Consider the following 22,492-nt stretch of genomic DNA (forward strand, 5'->3'; position numbering starts at 1 on the left):
GTTTATATCTCCTTTGTTGTAACTTCTATACCACTTGAATACTTCCATCAGGTTCCCTCTTAACCTACATCTCTCTAAGGAATGCAAATTTAGATTCTTAATTCTCATTTAGTAGAGAATAACTATCACCCCCTGTACATTTTTAGACATACTCCTTTGCACTGATTCTAATAGACCTATACCCTTCCTATATTGTGGGGACCAGAATTGTACCGCATAATATAGATGTGGTCTGATCAGCACCAAATATAATTTTAACATTACTTCAGGCCTTCTGCTTTTAACACTCTTAAAAATCAAACCTATTTCCTTTATTTCTAGCCTCTATGGATTGCATTCTTAGACCAAGATCAGAGCTAACTATAATTTCTAAATCTTTCTCATACTTTGAGCCTATCAGGGATTTGTTTATTGTGTATCTATTGTGTGGATTTTCTCTACCTATGCTAAGTACTTTGCATTTGTTAATGTTGACAGAGGTGAACACATTGTCAGGTCATGAAATCTATGAATATGATGACATACAATCCCATGATTGAAACAATGTGCACTTCACAAAGAGAAATTTTAAACCAATAGTGCTCGGAATGTTTACTGCGTCTCCCATCTTCACCACACTGTCTTGCACTTGCTACAGGCACGTATCCTGCTGGACATCCAAAAGCCTGCAAAAGGAGAAAATAATCAATAAATGCTTTAGGAGACAGAAAAGTGCAGAGGAGGAGGTGAGGAGGAAAGTACTGAGAAATAAGAGGGATTTAAGAAAGGAAACAAACAGACTTGGTGTTCCTTTTAAGGGAAAATAAGTCCTGTGTGATGCAGTGATGTCAGATGTTCATCAAGGCAGCATAGAGAGAAGAAAAATTTGTACACTTTTCCCACTGAGGCAAGGAAGTTTAGGAGAAAAGTGGAAAGGAACTGATTCTCTAACAGTGTGGTTGATGAATGGAAGCGACTCAGTAATCATGTTGTTTTGGGAGTCAACAGGAAGCTTTAAAAGAAGATTAGATAAATTTATGGATAGAGATAATATATGGAATTAGGTAGCTTTGTTCACACAGACTGCCATGTGTAGACCTGGCAGGCTCTTGCAGCTTTCCTCCTGTTCTTATGTTCTCATGACTAAGAGGGAAGGCAATAATGAAAGTAATGGGGGCAGTAATGGGAGGCAAGATGATGGGTGAAGGGGGGATGGTATTATCACATTCTATCACTGAGTGAGGGGGAGGATACGTGCCCATTTCCTTGATTTTCACCCTAGTAGTTAAGTGGGTGGGTAGCGGTGACATAATGAGAGAGAGAGAGAGAGAGAGAGAGAGAGAGAGAGAGAGAGAGAGAGAGAGAGAGAGAGAGAGAGAGAGAGAGAGAGAGAGAGAGAGAGAGAGAGAGAGAGAGAGAGAGAGAGAATTTACTACATATAAGAACCCATCAACTACGGCCAAGACATGTGACATGAGAGAGGATGAGACGGTGGAGCATGTGATGGTGGAGTGAGTGAAGTATGTCCGTAACAAGAATGAGATGATGCAAGTGATGGTGAGGGAAGCGAGGAATGCCAGGGATGAGGAAAGGTGAAGGGAATGGATGCTTGGTGTTAATGCTGGGACTAAGTGAAAGAAGGAGCTCCTGGAGATCTCTTATAAGAAATTTTTGTACATCATAAATTTCATAAACTATTCATTCTAGTTAAATGAATGGGTACATGAAAAATATATAACTTGATGCACACAGAGGTGAACACACTGTCAGGTCATGAAATCTATGAGTATGATGACCAAATCTTATGTGCATTACCACTTACACCTTCACAGCAGAAAAATTTTGAATTGATGATGCTGGGAACGTTTACAGCATCCTCCATCCTCACCACACTCTATGTCTTGCACTTGTCACAGGTGTCTCAGCAGGCGTGTGCTGCTGCACATCCAAAAGCCTGCAAGAAAATAAAATAATAAAAAAATGGTTCAGAAGGAGCCAAAAAAGTGCAGAGGAGGAGGTGGAGGAGGAGGAGTAGGAAAGTACTGAGATGAAAGAGAGATTCAAGAAAATTAACAGACTCGGTGATCCTATTAGGGGAAAATAAATCCCCCCTCCCAGCAAACACTAAGGGATCACCTCTGCCATCTGTAACCCCGCATTCTCAAAACTTCACTAACTTTTTTTGGGGAAGAGTCGGAAAAAACGGACACTCAAAGACACATTTGATTAGAATTTAAAAAGGTAAACAAAATAACATCACCATTATTGTACAGCATGAAAGCATAATTATTTAAAACAATAAATAAAAATGTTTAGGAGGAAGCCTAATACGAGAGGGATATGATAGAGTTATTTAAAATGTTTTCAGATACAAACTACATAGATGTGAGATCTTTCTTTACCTTAGAGGAGGGAAATAGGACTAGAAATCATGGCAGGAAGATTAGAAAGCAAGGCTGCAGGTTAGATATAAGAAAATATTTCTTTAGTCATAGAGTGGTAGACTTCTGGAATGCATTGCCAGAGACGGTTGTAAATAGCACTAGTTTGACAATGTTTAAAAACAGATTAGATAAGCACTTAAATTCATTAGATTTATAATTATGTATAGCACTGCATGATAGTTTTTATAAGAAATTTACTATAGTTAAATAAGACATGATCCCCATGTATGGGGACCACAAATTGTAGAGGATTTCGCTGCAGGACTTAGCCCTGTTAATGGGCCAAATATTTAGAATTAGTATATAATGTATTGTGTACTTGTAAGTGTATCTTTAAGTACTGATGACGAGGTCGCTGTGCGACTGATACAGGATAACCTAGATGGGCCCTGGTGGCCCTTTGTTATCCTATTATTTATGTTATGTTTTTTATGTTATGAGAGCATTGCGTCCTGTATTTAGAACAAGCGTGAACCACATACCTGCCTCAAACGTCGATCAAGCTCCATCACTGCTACTCACTTTCACGACTTGCTAATATCTACTCCAAGGCAATCTCCGCTGGTTTGCTTTCCCAGAAACCTTTCACAATGGCTGCCACGTCAATACTGCTCCCTTGGCCCTGACAGATCCGAGTCCCTCGGCTGAAACACATTCGAGAGGTTCATTGAATTGATTCACACACTTGAAAATTTTTTCCCGTACTTACTGATGTTCAGAGAGAGAGAGAGAGAGAGAGAGAGAGAGAGAGAGACATTCTTAAAAAAAAAAAAAAAAAAACCGCATAATCTGAACACTGCTTCACCAGACTCGTATGAATTTCGCTAACAAGTCTGTCTTTTCTTTTTCTCTCCTCCTGTGCGGAGCAGCTGCATATAAAACAGTGACTGATGTTAATTTCATTTTCGTTATATATATATATATATATATATATATATATATATATATATATATATATATATATATATATATATTTTTTTTTTTTTTTTTTTTTTTCCCACCTATCACTTATCCCGATAATTTAAGTAGCGCAGGAAACTTATATAAACACACCTCCCTGATGCGTCTCTGATGTGAAGAGGAGACCCTGCAATAGCTGCGGGAACACGTGGCGCCATCCCCTCCACTCTTCCACGAGGAGGTAAGGATGCTCACCTGTAAGTACCCGTCACCTTAGCGTGTTTACACCATCATCACCACTCCTAAGTCGACGTGGCTCCTGTCGCTTGGCTGTCTGCTGGCCCGGCACAGCTGTGTCGCGGGTATGATGTGTTTCCTGCGCATCTGTTAGTGTAATGAATATTCAGTTACATAAATAGATAAATGAATAAATAAATGAATAAATGTAAATCTGAAAAAAACTGGACTACATAATTGTCAATGTTAGTAAATACAAAGGACAGAAATTGTGTGTGTCTGTGTGTGTGTATTTACCTAGTTTTACCTAGTTGTAGTTTTACAGGGCCTTGTCTTTTATGCTCGTGTGGCCCCGTCTCCCTATCTACACTTATCCAATTTTTCTTTAAAACTATGCACACTAGTTGCTGACACCACTTCCTCACTCCAACTGTTCCAAGTCTCAACACATCTTTGTGGGAAACTATATTTTTCAACATCTCTCAGACATCTTCCCTTCCTCAGTTTCTTACTATGCAATCTTGTACTTCTAATGTTATATTCTTCTCTCAGAATTAGTTTCTCATTATCCACTTGATCCATTCCGTTAATCAATTCATAAACTTGTATCAGATCCCCTCTCTCCCTTCTCTGTTCCAGGGTTGGTAGATCCATAGCTTTTAAGCTGCGTTTTTTAATGCCCCTACGGCTAGACCTCGCCTTAAGGCAGGCTTAAGCAGAACCTGGGACAATGGAAAACGTGCCGCTAAATTATAGTCTCTCCTCATATGTCATCCCTTTAAATTCTGGAACCATTCTTGTAGCCTTTTTTTTTTTTTTATTTATTTATTTATTTGTTTATTATTATTATTTTTTTTTTTTTTGTGTGTGTGTGTGTGTTCACCTCGGTCGCCTCCTGGTCACCCAGCCAGTTTTCCCCATTACGGAGTGAGCTCAGAGCTCATAGACCGATCTTCGGGTAGGACTGAGAACCACATCAACACACAACACACACCGGGAAAGCGAAGCCACAACCCCTCGAGTTACATCCCGTACCTATTTACTGCTAGGTGAACAGGGGCTACACATTAAGTGGCTTGCCCATTTGCCTCGCCGCCTCCGGGACTCGAACCCGGCCCTCTCGATTGTGAGTCGAGCGTGCTAACCACTACACTACGCGTGTGTGTGTGTGTGTGTGTGTGTGTGTGTGTGTGTGTGTGTGTGCTACTGTAATGTTGCCATGGGTCTTGAACACAGGTGTTGCATTGCTGGTGCACGAGAGGTAAATGACACTACACACCTGACTACACCCGCTTGACGATGCCACCACCAGCCAATCAGGAAAGAACACACCGCGATAGAAACAAAGATCGTAATAATGTTTACGTAGGAAAACAAATAAATAAAAACTTGGAATAAAAAAAATTAAAGAAAATCATTGCAACTCACCAAAACAAATACACTAAAACAATATCTACGGTAGGTACGGTGCGTATATGTAGACATCAATGGGCGGATCCAGGGGCTGCATACTCAAAACGTCTAAAGGTGCCTTTCCTACAGGTGTGAGAGAGGATGTGTGCTGGGGGCGAACAGGCCCGGCCTGTGGTCATTTTTGCAAACGCCCTGCATTGTTCTGTGTCTGCGTTCCTTGAACATTAACTAAAGAGTACCTACGGAACATCCGCCGTGTGTAGGCTTTGAAAAGTGGCACGATATAAGACATAATAAGTTTATGAACAAAATTCGGAACTTTATGATGAAGGAAACCAGAATTTTTCCTTTGAAATAAATAAGCGATTGACACTTCATTAATGTCTGTTGCACCGGAATTCATTAAAGCATACTCATTCCCAGTTTATTACCTGCTACAGTGGCCGTTTACATCACAATACGACAGATGATAACCAATCAAACAAGCGAAGAAAAGCTCTAGTGATTAGTCAAAATCTTGAAGGTTAATCAAGTATTCACGCATTTCATTTGCATGATGTGTCTGTTTTCCAGTTTCATTCCCGAATTCTCATTTTATATATTTATTTATTTATTTATTTATCATTATTATTATTATTATTATTATTATTATTATTATTATTATTATTATTATTATAATTTTTTTTTATCTCTGGAAGATAAACATCACCGGCGCTATACTTATCGACAAACATACATTATGTGTATTCACATGACGCTGATGATGCTGCTGATACCACTACCACTTCCCTCAAACAAGTCTATGCTTGAATGAGGATCGAGCCACGTCATGTGCTTCCTTACCCTAAGCAGAAACTTCTGGATAAATCTCAGCCTTCACTTTCACGGTGTGTGTGTGTGTGTGTGGGCGAGGCGGTTTGTAGCGGTGGACGCACGTGGGCTGCGATGGTCTCCGACTGACACACATCCCTGCTGGCCTTTACTACTGCCCTCATGTGGTGTGCTGTGAAGGGGAGGGAAGCGGTATACGCTACAGTCTGGCAGCAAACATTTCATACACCACGGAGCGTCAAGGCCAGCGTGGGATAATGCTTACAAAGGGAGATTAAGGCTGATGAAACTCGTTGGAAACTTTTTTTTTTTCTTTTTAACATAGGGATTCAGTAACAGTTCAAATACAAAGCTTATATATCCCACCCTCAAGCCGGCATCCTTTCGTATCCTGCTAATTGTCTCCGTTATAAAGTAATGCATAATGTTAGGAAACTAGTTCATTCTTAATCTGTTTTTATTCGGCATTTTAGAGATAACAATAGGGAGACGGTGGCGTAGTGGGTAAGGTGGTGAGCGTGGGGTAGGGCAGACGTCCACGCGTAGGTTCGAATCCCACCACGTACAGCCTTAAATACATTTCCATTTGTCGAGTGGTTTAAAGTTACCTACATGATACCCAGGTTCTAGGTGGTTACACTCAAGATGAGCTTCGGGGGTGATATGGGCCCTAATATGGGTAATATGGGTACCACTATAAATAAAATTGCCTGTGCCACTAATGGGCGGAAGCTGAACAGCGCTTCCCATACACTCTTCAAGTGTGCCTACAGGCGCTATAGGCCTTAACGTAAAAAAAAAAAAAAAAAAAGAAAAAGAAAAAACACGCAAATACTCAGCTGGTTAGAACATTACTTATGAACATGAGGAAAGAGAAGAATTTCGGATCTCTATTATGTCTCGTGACATGGAACTGTGTTTGGTAAGAAGATAAAGATCAGTAACCTAGCCGCCTTACAAAACTTCAGAGAAAAACAGGTAGTGTGAGTGAAGAATTGGTAAAGATAAAAGAGTTAAACAAACTGCGAGGCAGGCCATGATGCTTCATCACAAGTATCCGAAAATATACTACCGCCCTTGAATATAACATCTAAACACTAGACTTTTAAACTGACCGCTAGTATAATTGTGCCGCTACTGGTCGGGGTAGCACTCCATGGGAGTCAATAGTGGTGGTACAGCTGCCGTGGTATGCTACGTGTCATGCCACTGACGATTATATTTATCAATGTTCAAACTTCTTAAACTCCAATAGTTTCACATCATAAATACTTATTCATCAATTATTTATCTTGCGATAGAGATATGACACTGAAATTAACATACAGTATGTGTACCAGTCCTGTTTGTTCACTGGTCATAGAATGCCTTTCATTGTAAAGTATCACGAAGTGCAATGAGACAGCCCCAAACAGTATGCGTGAGAGAATCATACAGTGTATATAGCAACAATACGGAAATGCAAGTGTGTCCAAGGCGTATTGTGTTATAAGGGGTACCAGGGTGCCAGCAACAGCTGTTTGAACCCCCCGCCTGACAGCGCACCACCGACCAATCACAGTTCTCCACGACCAGTGTTTGAATCCGAAACCTTAAACTCCATGCCTTCAAGACATGAAAATAAATCATACCAAATAAACAAACAGGGGATGCTATATTTAAAAACCACGATTTGCAGCCCGAGTAGCATGGGTTTATGGTGCAGGGAGGCGTGGGCGGTGTGTATGGGCAGCTTGGCGGGGCTGGCGGGCGGGGCGGTGTCGAGAGCGAGGATTGGGACGCGGCCGGCAGGTTTGTTTAGGACAAGTGGCGCGGCGAGGCGGCGACACGACCCCTTCAGTCACTGGCCTCACTATCACCCACACGCCTGATATCTTCCCCTTCACACGCCTCTCCCTTCACTCAGTGTTCATCGGCAGGGCCCCGCGAGTCGTCATGCACCGCCTCGCAGGTGAGAAGGGGAAGGTGTGGAGGTGTTTGTATATAACTTGTAAAGTTCAAGATCTGCCTAGGAGGTGTGTGAGGGAAGCCCCGAATGTTGGGTCACTAGGCACAAACTTCATTTTGCGGGCTTACCAGGCTGGCTTTGGTGGATTGATGACGTGTCATCTAAGTGTCAGAAATTGTGCTTCTCGGAAGTTTAGCAGTAGTTATAATAGGAAAATATTGTAAGGGCTTGGACTTTGTAGGGAAGTAATGACGTTTGGTGGCTTACAATATGTGGTATGAGGTCATAAAGGTGTTATGCCCCTCATGGAGCAAATGATTTGGCAATATTAACCCAGCATTACCTGTATCTGCGTACTCCGTTTATGGTCTCATTAACTGTTCTTTGGGAGTGGAGCTTCGGTATTTCAAAAGCTTTGGTATTTGTTAATTATCATATAGTATTATATGGACATTGGTATTAACTTAGTGATCCTAACTGTGAATGATTAATCTCACTGAAGTAATGGTTGTTCTATATAGGAGCAATTATCTCCTCAGTGGGCTATTAGGCAGCTCGGCAGAATAGTTAAGAACATAAGAAAAGAGGGAGGCTGCCAGGCCTACACGAGGCAGTCCCTGTGTGTTTAAGCTACCTAATTCCATCTATCATCCCCATCCATGAATTTATCTAACCTTCCTTTAAAGCTCCATGGTATATAGAGCTAGGCTTGAGTCTGGTGCTAGGTTCATGACAGAGAAAAGCCGTATCTATAGCAAAATCAATGCAAGTTTTTCTTGTCTATATTATTGTGCGCATTATGCATGAAGAAGAGACAGAATAGCTTTACCTCCAGATGGTCCATGACGTGGCACAGCACATAGAACTTCTGGGTTAAGTACTTAAGTATTCTTTAGGCAATTATTTGTCAAAATTATATAAAAATCAAATTACAGGTGGTGTATACATGAGGATGACATGTGCCAAAGCTTCACCAGGGCAATGAAAAGATGTGTAATAATGGAGCTGTTCAAGTTCATAATAGGTACATTCCCTCCCTATTTGCCTGTGGTGTCGTAACGCACTGGTGCTTTCCTTTAAAATTAATTACTAAAGTAGGCCACAATGTTTCTCAATTCTTGTAATTTGAGTGATTTGATAGTGTGTTGTACTGGCCTTCAAAAATCAATATGAAGTGGTAATGTGTTTGCACAGTAATTTAGTATGATCACTATTGGCACTCACTAGCTGTCAGCTGGGATTAGGGAAATTCTGGGATCTCTTGTAGGGATTCATTGAAATTTGATTTGCAGTTTTCTTTGAGTATTACTATTTTTCTTATGGTATTCCCACATAAATAAGTCAAACAAAATAAAGGTACTCACTTAGGTGAATGTATACAACCATGTGTGTGCATTATAAGTGCTGGTGTTGATGTATGTAACTCTCCACTTGGGTAGGAGGCTGTGACTTGCTTCAGCTTCTGACCTCTGAACTTCTATTTAGGAATAACAGGTGATTTTGTTTTGGAGACAAAGGATTTGATGTTTTCTGAAATAACATTTACCATCACCTGAAGGGTGTTGGTATGGTGTGAGATAATCACAAAAGGACTCCTCTTTGTGTTCTTGGCTTACAATTAAATGCATGAACTTTGCATCTGGATTTTGTTTGACACAATTGTGAAAAAAAGCCTTTCCCATCTCATATTTTGAGGAAAGCATTTTGCATGATTCAACATAACTTGATACTTGCACGCTGAGAAACTTATGAAGTAGACCCATTGTGTAGCTATGTGACACAGACTGCAAGTCTTGGATTCTCTTGTAGAATGAATAGTGTAATTTCAAGCAACTTTAAAAAAAGATGCTTATGTTTCTAGTGTAAGAAGTTGAGCAATGCTTAAAAAGTTACCATGTCAGCTTGTCAATTTAGATACCCTATTCAAATTTTGAACATTGAGCCATTTATTTATTTTTTTTTTACCAATTATTAAGGGGTGTGTATTTAGTTAGCTTTGTCAGAAGGTAATGTTTTGTTAATTTCTTTTCAGTATTCTTCTCTCTCCTGTTGGGGGGAGCATCTGCCCTCTACTCGTCATCCAGTGAAGTCGTCGACCTCACGCCTGCCAACTTCCAGCGTGATGTGGTCAACAGTGATGAAGTTTGGGTTGTAGAATTTTATGCTCCTTGGTGTGGACACTGCCAGAGACTTGTTCCCGAGTACCAGAAAGCAGCACAAGCTCTCAAAGGTGTGGTGAAAGTTGGAGGAGTTAATGCAGATGATCACAAGAGTCTGGCACAGCAGTTTGGTATTAATGGGTTTCCAACTATTAAGATATTTGGGCTTGACAAGAAAAAACCTCAAGATTACAATGGACAGCGAACAGCCAAAGCTATTGTTGATTTTGCTTTGAATGTTGCCAAAGAGAAGGTCAATGCTCAACTCTCTGGAAAGAAGAGTGGAGGCGGTGGTGGTGGCAGCGGCAGCGGCAGCTCAGGCAGTGGTAGTTCTGATGTTATTGAGCTCACCGATAGTAACTTCGAGAAGCTTGTTTTGAAGTCAGATGATATGTGGCTTGTTGAATTCTTTGCTCCTTGGTGTGGCCACTGCAAGAACTTGGCACCTCAGTGGGAAATTGCAGCCTCTGATCTGAAGGGCAAGGTTAAACTTGGAGCTCTGGATGCCACTGTCCACTCTGTGATGGCCAGCAGGTATGGAGTGCAGGGTTATCCCACTATCAAGTTCTTCCACAAGGGTGATGTCGAGGATTACGATGGAGGCCGAACAGCTTCTGACATTGTGGCCTGGGCAACTGACAAAGCTGCTGTTAACATTCCACCACCTGAGGTCAAGCAGCTCATCAGCAATGCTGTTCTCGATGAGACTTGTAAGGAACATCCTATCTGTGTCGTTGCCATCCTTCCTCACATTCTTGACTGCCAGAGCAAGTGTCGCAACAATTACATCCAGATGCTGACCAGGCTTGGAGACAAATACAAACAGAAGATGTGGGGCTGGGGCTGGGCAGAGGCCATGGCACAGTCAGATCTTGAACAGGCATTGGACATTGGTGGCTTTGGATACCCAGCATTGGCAGCGCTTAATGCAAAGAAGATGCAGTTTGCTCTCTTGAAAGGATCATTCAGTGAGGATGGAATTAACGAGTTCCTGAGAGATATTTCTTACGGTCGTGGACGGACAGCTCCTGTCCGTGGAGCACAGCTGCCCAAGTTGGTAGAAATGGAAGCATGGGACGGAAAGGATGGAGCGCTGCCAGAAGAGGAAGACATTGATCTGTCAGATGTTGAGCTGGATGATTTTGATACAAAAACTGAATTATAAGTGGCTGTGTTAAGTTGCTTAATGGGAACAATAGCAGACTTTCTCATGTTGAGAACATACTGACGGTGCAGTTCAGCAGCAGCTTATTTATGCTGTGCATTATTGTCCAATGTTTTTTAATACATGTACTTCAAAATTTTGAAGACTTCTTACCATACATTTGTTGAAAAATTGTTCTCAATTCATGGAGTGTGCTTAGTATTAAGTAATTTAACAACCATACACACTGAATCAACTACCATACATTGAACTACTAAGTGCTTTTCTAAACCACTAACTGAAAGTCATGTTATCAGTGAATGTTACCTGGAAGAGATGATGAGAGTAAGACTGTGACAATCTGCATTTGTTTGTTAGCTGCACAAATTAATTTGATGGTTTGTGTGATTTTGAAAGTATGGATTAAACTTTTTGTATGATTTGACATATTATTATTCCTCTATTAAGACTGTGGTAAAATGAAGTGTGATCCTGTATCTTGGTCAGCTTCATTGAAAGATAATCTTGACTTGGCACATAGCAAGAAATTCAGGAAATCTGGATTGGTCAAGTTCTCATGACAAAACTTGTATTTCCATTTGTACTGATCCTAGGAGCACATGAGCACATCCATACCTACTGGAAACTCCTCACTTTTATACGTCATTCATTTATTGTTCCTTACTGCAAACCTCTCACTTTACAAGCCCTTCAATTATTCTTTTGCCAATAATTTATACCACTTGCTTGCCTATACTGTATGCTCTTATTGAACTGTGTGCAGATGATCAAGCTGTGCCTGTGAGCTGCTTGTACCCACTAAAACATGGGTAATGTCAGTTTTGGTAACTGATATCACGAGATATTGCCTGTGCCCAAATGACCACCCCTTCTTGGGAGTCTGACTGGGTGCGATCAATATCGTGTGGTCAGCATTATATTTGTGCCTGCAAACGTGTCATGGTTGCAGGCAATGCCCATCAATCAGCTCAATCCTGTGGATGAGCCTTTAGGCACTTTACCTAAGTTAAAGTGGAGATTGTAGATTAACCCTTCACCATGGGAGGCCACAGCTGGCTAGGAAGAGTGCACACCCTAGTTAAGAACAAACAAACTCTAGATATCAGGACCACTTTAGGATCTTGCTAATCATAGTTACTATAGTTACACTGCTGTTTTTTTTCATAAGTATATGTTATTTCTGTTGTGCTCATGACTGCTTTCCACAACTGGCGATCTTGTGCCATATGTTCTTTTCCCATCAGATTCATATCCTCCGTCATCCACTCCCTCCACCTTTTCTTTGACTTTCCCACCAGCTGTCAACCTCCAACCCTCATATCCACCTCGCTCAACACCCCTCCCTCTGCCCTTCTTACGTGTCTTGAGCTCCACACATCTCCCATCTTGTCACCTCACTCCTGCCACGTATCTAGGCATCTTGTGGTCACAGCTACCTACATAGAATATCTCACTGTTTGTCAATGCTCATGTTTCTGCTCCATACAGAAGAGCAGATCTGACAAAGGCTTTGTATACCCTTCCCCTGATCCTCAGTTTTATGCTGCAATTTATCAATGAACTGGCAATATCTTGCCATCTTTCCTATGCAGCTGGTACTCTTGCCCTTACTGCTCTCTGCACCTGCTTCAGTCTATCATATCTTCCAAGTAGTAGAACTGTCGTATGTCTTCCAACACATTTCCGTTCACCTCTAACCTGACATCTTAGTCATCACCACCTTCCTCCTCCTAAACACATCCAGGATGTACAAAGCTCTGTGCCCCTCTGAGATTCCTCAGACCTGACCATTGTTGGTAACACTATTTGTTGTTACACATAGTACACAGTGTAACACCGAGTTTCCTCCCACTCTTCCACAACATCCACATGGACTGAATTCTTTCTCTAGCTTCATTTCCAGTCACCATTAGTTTTGTCCGTGTTTACTTTCAGTCCCCTCTGCTCTATCTTCCACTTATTAAACATGTCAGTCACTTCCCTTGATTCTGCTATCAATACCAAATCATTGACATAAGAGTAGCTCCCACAGGCCATCTCCTCTTGCCAGTTTAGTAGCCTCCTCCATTACTGTGATAAAGAGTAGTGGAGCAGAATCCTGGTGTACTCCTACTCTTTAGTCAAAGTCCTATGATACTCCTGCCGTTGTTTTCACTGATCTTAATTCCACATACAGAGACTGCAGTCATGAGCCTTTCGGACCCTTTTTGTCTCAGTTTTCTTGGTATTCTGTCAAACACCTCTAGATCAACAATGACAGAATTACTTCTTCCTTTCACTGAACTTCTCCTGTATTTGCCTCATTATAAAAATTGCATTTGTCGATCTTCCTGAACAAAAACGAAACTGATGACCATCCACTTTCATCGGTTTGCTCAGCCTCTCCTACAATACCTTTTCGAAAAGTTTCATTCCATTTTCCAAGAGTTGAATTCCTCTATTTTCCACACTCCAGGGCATCTCCTTTTCCTTTATAAATTGCCACTATCATACTATTTTTCCATAACAAAACTTCTAAACCAGATTCTTAACTCTTGTTACCTGGATTCTAAAAAGACTTGTAACTTGTGTATCTTTATTCATCAGTGCATATGGCATGGACACAGTTACAAATATCTGTGTAATATTGAAAAATATTCATGCCTCAAGTGATTCCATCAAAGTGTTGGGTGAAGAAAAAGGTGCTGGGGTCCATTAAATGGTTGGCTACTTTGACTCTACACTGGCTTCCTATTTACCTATATGAACAAAACACAGAATAATGAAAAGCAGGTACACAATGTTAGTAATGCATTCAAAGGGTGGGTATTAATGAAAGTGCTTGTGCGAGGACGTGATGGGGTGTATGACAACCACCAATCTCAAAACATTATATTGCAAGATCAGTGATGACAATACTAACCTACAAACTAATGAACAATTAAACCACTCATAAAAAGTGGTTTTAGTAATTATGTTCACCAAATTCCTTGAGTGTAGAGAACATGACAGTGTGTGTATAGTTAAGAGATGCTAAAATTGTACAATGCCTCTGTAATTTGTGGTAGTTATGACAACAAAACCTCCACACTGCCACAGCCACTAACTGATTTGGTTCACATAACTTCATCACCGGGGGCATTCATCTTTTTCCCAGATCTGAGACTCTGGGTGGTACTATCTTACAGTATAAAATGTAAGAGTAAGTAGTTGGCTTGCTTGCCTTGACTAACATGAAGCCTTAAACTATCAGTGGCAGGTTCAATATCTAGCAGGAAAAAGAATGAGTTGTTCAGTGATACATTTTTCCTCTCTCTCTCTCTCAAAAGTCCTGTTTTTATAAACAAACTATTGTTACATGTAAGAAAAATCTTACCATGGTCTAACCATTACTACATGACCTTAAATAAACTGAACATGATCAAGGTATCTTCCTACAACACAAAGCACTGGCATAGAGCTGATGTCACACAAATGTGACACTGTGTGACATCACAAAAAATGGGACATAAGGCCTTCACTCTGCTATGCATCACTAGCACAGATATATATCTGATCAACTATATGCTCAGTCCTCTGTTCTTGGAGCCTTGGCACAGGGCAGCTTGATATGAACCTACCACTATATACAAAAATGATGCTTCAAAAACTGCTAAAACTACATTACATGAAAGCTATGATTCCATCATTAAGACAAGCCAATCTTTATCTACAGTGAAAGTAACACACCAGAGCGAGCACAATTCTACACTACAATGACATGAATACAGTATATACCTTAATATCACTTGCCCAGGAAGAGCCCTACATAACTACACACACCTGAAAATGAGATGTAACGCCCACAACATACTTATATCTAATCTACATGAAGCATGGATAGTAACTTGTTATTTGATGTGGTTTTGCACACAAGAGTATGTATTGCTGTTGAATGCCAACATTACTGATGAGCAAAGCATGAATAAACAACAAAGCTGCATGCCAAAGGAAGCCTTGAACCCCAACACCTTCTACACTTCACACTGGCAAATCTTACCAGCTTTCATTCCTTTCACTGTTGTACAAACTGCCAAAAAGACACTAAATTACATTTCACTTTGATCATCTCACTTAACTAAGACTTGAGTACACCAATGTCTATAACCACATAACACACGTACACACATTCTCTCTTTCTTTCTCACACACCAACACGACTAAAACCTAGTCAGCCTATGAACAAAGACAGGTGACATCTGTATTCTACAGTATTACTAAGTTGTTTCATTACTTCAGAGTTAAACACATATAATGACTTAAAACAATGAGATAAAATGTAACTTACAACTAGTGAATCACTAAAACTGATAATAAACATGTAATAATAAATAAGGACATTACGTTTTAATATTCTGAATAAATAAAGATGAATAAAGAGAAAGTCATATTTCCATAAAAGCAAAGGAATAATTATAAAATGTAATTTGAAATCAATTATCATAAAATAATGTAAAATAACTTGTGACAAAAACATACAATACTTCCAGAACAGCTATAAGCATGAATGATCTGCAGAAATACCTTTACACAGAGTGACTCACAGCAACAACCTTAACAAGAACCTTGACAACCATCATTGCACAAAAGTCATGGATTGAATGTACGTAATTTCATCTAACTAGAACGGTGAAGCCTTAGGATGAAAATATAAAGGCACATTGAAATAGAATACACACTCAATGTTGTGTGGAACTAAAGACTATATAAGGAGAGGGAGCATCCAGAGATGATGTATCATTGAGAGGCCTTGTGCCATCAGGTCTGAGAGGCCCCATCTCTGAATGACAATATCGAGTCCATGCATCGTGACAATTAATACTAATATCATGTTTTTCTTTATTTCTTAAGTATTATGCAATACATATTGAGAATTACTGTACAGATAATTATGTCCAGAAAATAAAACTTTCTTACAGATAATTGTGTCAGGAAAATAATACTTTCTTGTGGAAAACATCTAACTTAGAAAGAACTTGATCTTTGCTAAATCTTTCCTAATGACAGGAACATGGATTGGGACTCTGTAGTCTTTGTGACATAACCCTTCACTTGGAAGTTTTTACAACTAAGTCATAAGAAAATGTAATGCTTGTAGAGACAAAAACAAAACAATGATGATATCATTGATAACACGATCAAGATATTTTTCTGCACATACTGAGTAACCTGAAATGTCATGCCAATATAAAAATCATAAGAAAACTTCCAACTTGAAAAATTCAAAGCAACATATCTTAAAACATAAGTGCTACACCTAATTCATATTATTTTCATTCTTACAAAGTGCTCAGCAAGGGAAGAGCAAGTTTCTTATCATTTAATCCTTTTGTTATCAAGGTTATAATATAGTACATGTACTTCAAAACTTATTAAATATCACTTATATGTTTTGAAATAATGACAGCATTAAAAAGTGGTACTACTATGTGGGTTGGGCAGAGAATGTTAAGACTAAATCATCTATACCACTAATCAGTAATCATAAAAAAAAAAAAAAAAAAAAAAAAAAAAGTATGAGGCACTTTTCTAAGTTTACATCACATACAAAATAATGGTAGATTTTGACAGTTAAAATAAAGACCATGCTTAAATACAGTACAAAAATATATTTATACATTACAAGGCTGATATCTTTAACAAAAATCTAGAAAATTTCTTTAACACTATGCACAGTAGTAACACAACACTTCCATTACAGTGAGTACAAAAAGTTAATGATGCGGGAAACTACTTGGTATGGGAAGTGAACAACACCTGATTGTTGGGACAAAATGTACTGACTGCAAAGTTTTCTGTTGTAACAAATAGTGAAAAAATATACTATACCCATCTCATGACAGAGACATTTCTTAATGGCAAGGGTTGTTGTTGTACTGTGCAGGTCTGCTTGCTCATTCCTTATGCCTTCACTTTGTAGACTTTCATTAAAACTTATTGCTTGCACAGACAACTTTGCACAAGAACATTGTACACAGGTATTTCTTTTTTTAAGAAAAGTTAAAAATACTTCAAGACAGAATTTATAGTTGCAGTATATATGTCAAGTAATGTAGATTTCACCTAGAATAAAGTTCAATACATACTTCTATAGAGACATTTTCATATAAGCATGATGATAAAAATTGAATAGCAAAAAGTTCTTACTTTACAATAATGATGCAAAGCAAGCATACAAGTCCTTAAGTTGCTATTCAACATGAAACACTCACAAGGAGGGAGAGGCCATGTACGAAAACACAAAAAAGCAAATCAGTCTTAAGGAAGTTCCCTTAAGAATACTGAACTTTCCCCATCCAGAACAATTAGCATAATCAAGCTTGCAAAGGCAGACCAGTGACTCAAAACAATGTTACTGACCTCTATTTCTTCCCATCCAATAAGTGAATGGTTCAAAATAGTTGAAAATAATTGCAGTAAAACAGTTTACTCCTAGGAACATAATAAAAAGCCATTAAGAATGTACCTTGTGTGAAAACCTGCCTGGTAAGCAACACAAAGCCCAGCAATCCACACACTATGGCAACATTGAGCAGCGCCGCCACTACAACGTGGCAACGCCGCCTGAGTGAGTGAGTGAGTGAGTGCACCACAGTGATGCTTCACAAACTCTGGCACACCACCACCACCACCACCACCACATATGCCAGGCTGCTCTCATTAGCTGTGAGTGCCAAGATAACAAAGAACAACTCTAATTGGACAAGTATTGTTACACTACAGTACTTTGAGTCTTTTGATAAAAAAGTCAAATCCATGAATATCAAATATGACCGAGGCACCAGCATTGCCTTTCATTTACTGAATTGTATGGTATCCTGATGGAAAATAAAAAGATGGATATTCTAATATAAATTACATATATGTTGAAATATGTAGCATGGAAAAACACTGCTACAGTGAGGCTTCTTTAATAAGTGACTGCCTTAACTGTAATAATATTTAATAAGAAGAAAAATATAGAGAAAAAAAAAAATATCCTGCTAGTACGTACCTAATGTTCTTGATAAACTGGCACTACAAATTAACATCACATGATATCATGGAAAACAAAAATTTTCACAAACATAGAACCTTGGCAGCTTAGATGCCACTGTTCTTGATAATAATAAAACAAACAGTATGGAGTAGTGAGTGGTACTACAGCCCTGCAAACTACCTTAGCAAAGCCAGCAGCAGTCATCTCACACCAACACCACGGACACCAGCAGCCCTTTTAGTTGTATCACAAAAAATATATATTCTTTAAATCTATACAAAATTTTATCACAAAGTTAACACCACAACTTCTTGCAGTGAGGGACATTAGTTACTTTCAGGCTTCATTCTGCTTCACTAATCTTGGAATCATTGATTTCTTGGGTGTTGATGCCATCACCTCCCCATCAGAAAGGTCACAGGATTCAGAAGGTGAGAGTGACAGGCCATCGTCATCTTCATCGGTGGTGGTGGGGATGTTCTCTAGTGAGTTGCCATTATCTTGGAGAACCTTGAGTGGTTGTGGCTTGGGAGGACACGTTTCTGCAGGTTTGTCAGTGTGGTTTGCTAATGGAGACTTTGGGGACTTGGTGGGAACTGCAGAATGATTGTTAGTGTTCTCCTGGACAACTGCAGGTACAGTGACTATCTCTTCTTTGAGCTCAACCTCTGCTTCTGCACCTTCAGATTCTGTGTCTGAGTCACCAGAGACTGACATTTCATCCTCTGGGAGTTTGCTTGCTGGGTCAGGCATGTCACTGGCTACTGGTCCATTGGTGACTGTGATGGGCTTCATCTCAGGAACTAAGTCTTTTTCTAAAGTGTCTTTATGGTCTGAAACTGCATTGCTTCCTTCAAATGTAATTGCTGGCTTCTCTTCAGAAGTGACATTTTCTGCCTTGTCATGGAGCTCCTCATCTGAACCTTCTGCAGGTGAAACTAAGTCATCTTCCTCCAAGTCTTCATCAGAGATCTCTGAACATTCTGAGTCTGAGTCATCTAAATCTGTGATAAGGTTAATTTTGGTCACTTTGGGCTCCATGGTACAACTGACTTCATTTGCTAGAATGCTAGTAGTGGAAGGAGCAGTAGGGCCTGAGGAAAAAGAATATTCAGTCACTTCTGGTTCACTACTTTCAGTATCTGTACTACCTTCTGAGTTAATCTCCCCACTTCCCTCTTCTTTGATGACTGGGAGAAGACCATCGTCCTCTTCTGACGTATCATCTGGTATAACATTACAAGCTTCCATTGGAATGGAGGTATCCATGGAGATGTTTGCAGCTGGCTGTGATGGAACAGCTGTGGTCTCTGTGCATGGATCAGCCCTTGTTTTGGAAGGAGTGACTGGCATCTCTGTAGGAATGTCCTCATCTTCACTATTTGTGTCTGACGCATCTGATGAAACATCTGAAACATCTTTGGCCTCATCAGGTGAGTGTACAGGCATGCTGGGAGTGAGCTCCTTCTCTGGCATGTTCGATGGCTTTAGTGTTGTATCTGTTGATGGGATGTCTTCAGGGTGTGGAGGACTCAACTGAAGGGATGCAGGAGACTCAACACTGACAGGAGCAGAGGGAGGAAGCTCTGGCTCTTCTGAGGAGACACTGCAACTAGACACTGATCTTGTTTCCTCACAAATATTTGTTTTCTCTGGTACACTATCATTTTCTGGTGTGGGTTTTGGAGCTTCTCTATCTTCAATATTCTCACTTGGATCATCTTTGGAGAGTGAATCATCTGACTCAACACTGCCTTCTTTATTAACTGGATCTTCAGGTTTTGCAATAACAGATCCTGGTGGGGCTGCCCCAAATACTGGTGCCTCATTTGGGGCTGGAGTGGGTGCTTCCTCCTTGGCAGGTTCTGGTGGCACTGCCTTTCCTGCTGATGCTTCAGATGGTGGTGGAATGGGTGCCTCCTCCTTGGCAGGTTCTGGTGGCACTGCCTGTGCTACTGGTGCTTCTTTTGGTGGTGGAATGGGTGCCTCCTCTTTGACAGGTTCTGGTGGCACTGCCTGTGCTACTGGTGCTTCTTTTGGTGGTGGAATGGGTGCCTCCTCCTTGGCAGGTTCTGGTGGCACTGCCTTTCCTGCTGATGTTTCAGATGGTGGTGGAATGGGTGCCTCCTCCTTGGCAAGTTCTGATGGCATTGTCTCTGCTACTGGTGCTTCTTTTGGTGGTGGAATGGGTGGTTCATTTGTTGCTGGAATGGCTGCTTCCTCCTTGAGAGAATCTGATGGGACTGCCTCTGCTGCTGGTGTTTCATTTGGGGCTGGCATGGGTACTTCCTCCTTAGTAGGTGCTGCACTTGGAAGTCCTTCATCATCTTTCATGGGAACTGGTGCAGGCTGGTCACAAACCTCTGGGGGCAGTGTGTCTGCTGCCTTACCCACAGGCTTCATCTCCTCCTTCTCAGGGCCACTCGGTGCTGCTTGTGGCACCACCACCACTACAGGCTGGACATCAGGTTCAGGGACAATGTCAACTTTGGGCACAGCTGTTTGTTGTCTGGGTGGGATTGCAGGTGGTACTCCCTCAGATTTAGGTGCAGTGGCAGGTGGTGGTGGTGGTGGTTGCTGTGACATGATTTCTGGTTCTTCTCTCAGGCAAGGTTTACGAGAGTGGGATGCTGGCAAGGTGGCACAGAGGTCTGGGCTGAGGCTGTCATCCTGAGGTGCTGGTTCATGGAGCAGTAGGCCGTCCTCCTCATCACTAATGGCAATGGGCTTTTTCTGAGGAGGAGAAGGAATATACACAGGCACTGGAGCACTGCTACTGGATGGAGGTGACTCAAGCTTCTCAGGCTGTGGCTGGAGATTTCTTGGCACAGGATGGTGGTCCATGGGTGTCTCCTGTGGTGAAGCAGTGGGTGCGGGTGTCACAAAACCTATGGGAGCAACACAGTTGACTGGTGGAGCAGTTTCTTTCTCATGGATGACTTTTGCTGGAGGGACATCATCTTCAACAGAAATGAGGACGTCTTCCTTGTCCTTAGGTGGCTCAGGAGACTCTGCACTGTGAGAGGCAGGGGAAGTGTCGGCTTGGTTGGGTATGTCAGAGTGAGGCTTGTTGTCAGAGCTGTCATCCTCCTGCACTGGAGCGGAGGGGTCCAGGGGAACATCTTCGTGGTTGCCATTGACATCTGGGTCAGGGGGAATGAGGGGGCCATGCTCAGCATCTCTGTGCTTTTTGGGGCGCAGTGGCCGGGCTTGCAGACAAATCCAGGCATAGTAGAGGCCAACTGCACCAGCAATCAGGGCCAGGAGGAGCACCAACAGCCCAGTGGCTGTTAATCCGCCACCTGTGATGGAGAGGAATGTAATGTTTCTAATTCCAAAATGTGTAGTGTAATTACATTATGTGAACTTGATTTTGATTTATTAAAATGAAGACTGATGATGAGAAAGAACTGCATTGTGAAGTTTAAAATATCTCTTGATGTTTTACAACTGAACTCTTGATCATATAGTATCAGATACAAATCATACAACATCCAATGGAGAACTGAAGACATTTGAGCACAGGATTTGATAATGATTAATAAGTAATTCAAGGTAGCATTCAACAACAAATTTTCATCGTATATACAAAACATGAACAAAATAAAGCAACCAGAAAAAAACAAACAAGCAGTGAAGCACATAAAGAAAACCTTTCCCTGCTGCCAACACCAAGGCTGTGCTGGGCCGAGGTAACCACACACCTGAGGGAGTGCCACTCATGCAAAACAATGACACAACACACCAAGCACGCACAGCACCAACATGCACTATTCATACAATATTCACAACCACTCATCCTATCACTTAACAAAATTTTGAGTCAGAATAGTTGAAATGGGATGATAAATAATTGCAACCTGTTGATCTGCATGTTACTCTGGTTCATTTCCTTTCCTTGTTATCATAAGTCAGTCACCTTTCTTAAGACTTCTTCCACTATTCACATTTACTTTTCATTTCCTGCCATGGTTGAACTTTGAATCAGCACTAACTAACATACTGTACAGCGTCACATACCTGTCGGAGTCTCAATTCATTAGAAGTGATTAGTAATAAAATTCAATCACAATGTCATCCATGAGACACTAGTTTCAAATTACAACTGATAAAATAAAGATTCCTTGTAGTAGCTGTAAATTCTCACTCACTCACTCTATCTCTACATGAACAACTCTACATGTTATACAATTCATACATTCTACAAACACAATGAGAGTGCTTCACAGTAAAACACTTCCATAGCTCCCACTAGCTCTGCACTCCACCTATCAGTATTCTGGTTACTTCATGCTTCAATCTCTCTGAGCTGATGTGTTGCTTTCTTGGTTACGTACAGTACATTGAATAAGAGACAACTTTCAACGAGCAATTCCTGTTTATAACACTCCCTATAGAACTGAAACTATTTACATACAA

The 22,492-nt window shown here is 40.7% G+C and overlaps 2 protein-coding genes across 14 annotated transcripts in view; one reads left to right on the top strand and one right to left on the bottom strand.

The window, feature by feature from the left end:
* Positions 1-363: 363 nt before the first annotated feature.
* LOC123511693 (cell surface glycoprotein 1-like) overlaps positions 364-22,492 on the bottom strand; it is a 68,590-nt gene continuing 46,461 nt past the window's right edge. For 6 of the 13 annotated variants that reach the window (XM_045267747.1, XM_045267748.1, XM_045267751.1 and 3 more), the window contains one exon: positions 13,638-21,375. In XM_045267747.1, coding sequence (XP_045123682.1) covers positions 18,410-21,375 — 2,966 coding nt within the window. In that variant the 3' untranslated portion in view covers positions 13,638-18,409. Of the gene's footprint in view, positions 666-1,794; positions 1,934-2,905; positions 3,068-3,476; positions 3,708-5,816; positions 5,965-13,637; positions 21,376-22,492 lie in introns of those variants that run through there. The other 7 variants (XR_006676918.1, XR_006676917.1, XR_006676922.1 and 4 more) reach the window with 6 other exon arrangements.
* LOC123511694 (protein disulfide-isomerase A6 homolog) lies at positions 7,499-11,495 on the top strand. Its single transcript, XM_045267754.1, has 2 exons — positions 7,499-7,755; positions 9,785-11,495. The coding sequence occupies exons 1-2, from the start codon at positions 7,740-7,742 to the stop codon at positions 11,074-11,076; spliced, it is 1,308 nt and encodes a 435-aa protein (XP_045123689.1). The 5' UTR covers positions 7,499-7,739; the 3' UTR covers positions 11,077-11,495.

This window comes from Portunus trituberculatus, chromosome 31 (assembly GCF_017591435.1).
Source record: "Portunus trituberculatus isolate SZX2019 chromosome 31, ASM1759143v1, whole genome shotgun sequence".
In the NCBI taxonomy this organism is placed as follows: domain Eukaryota; kingdom Metazoa; phylum Arthropoda; class Malacostraca; order Decapoda; family Portunidae; genus Portunus; species Portunus trituberculatus.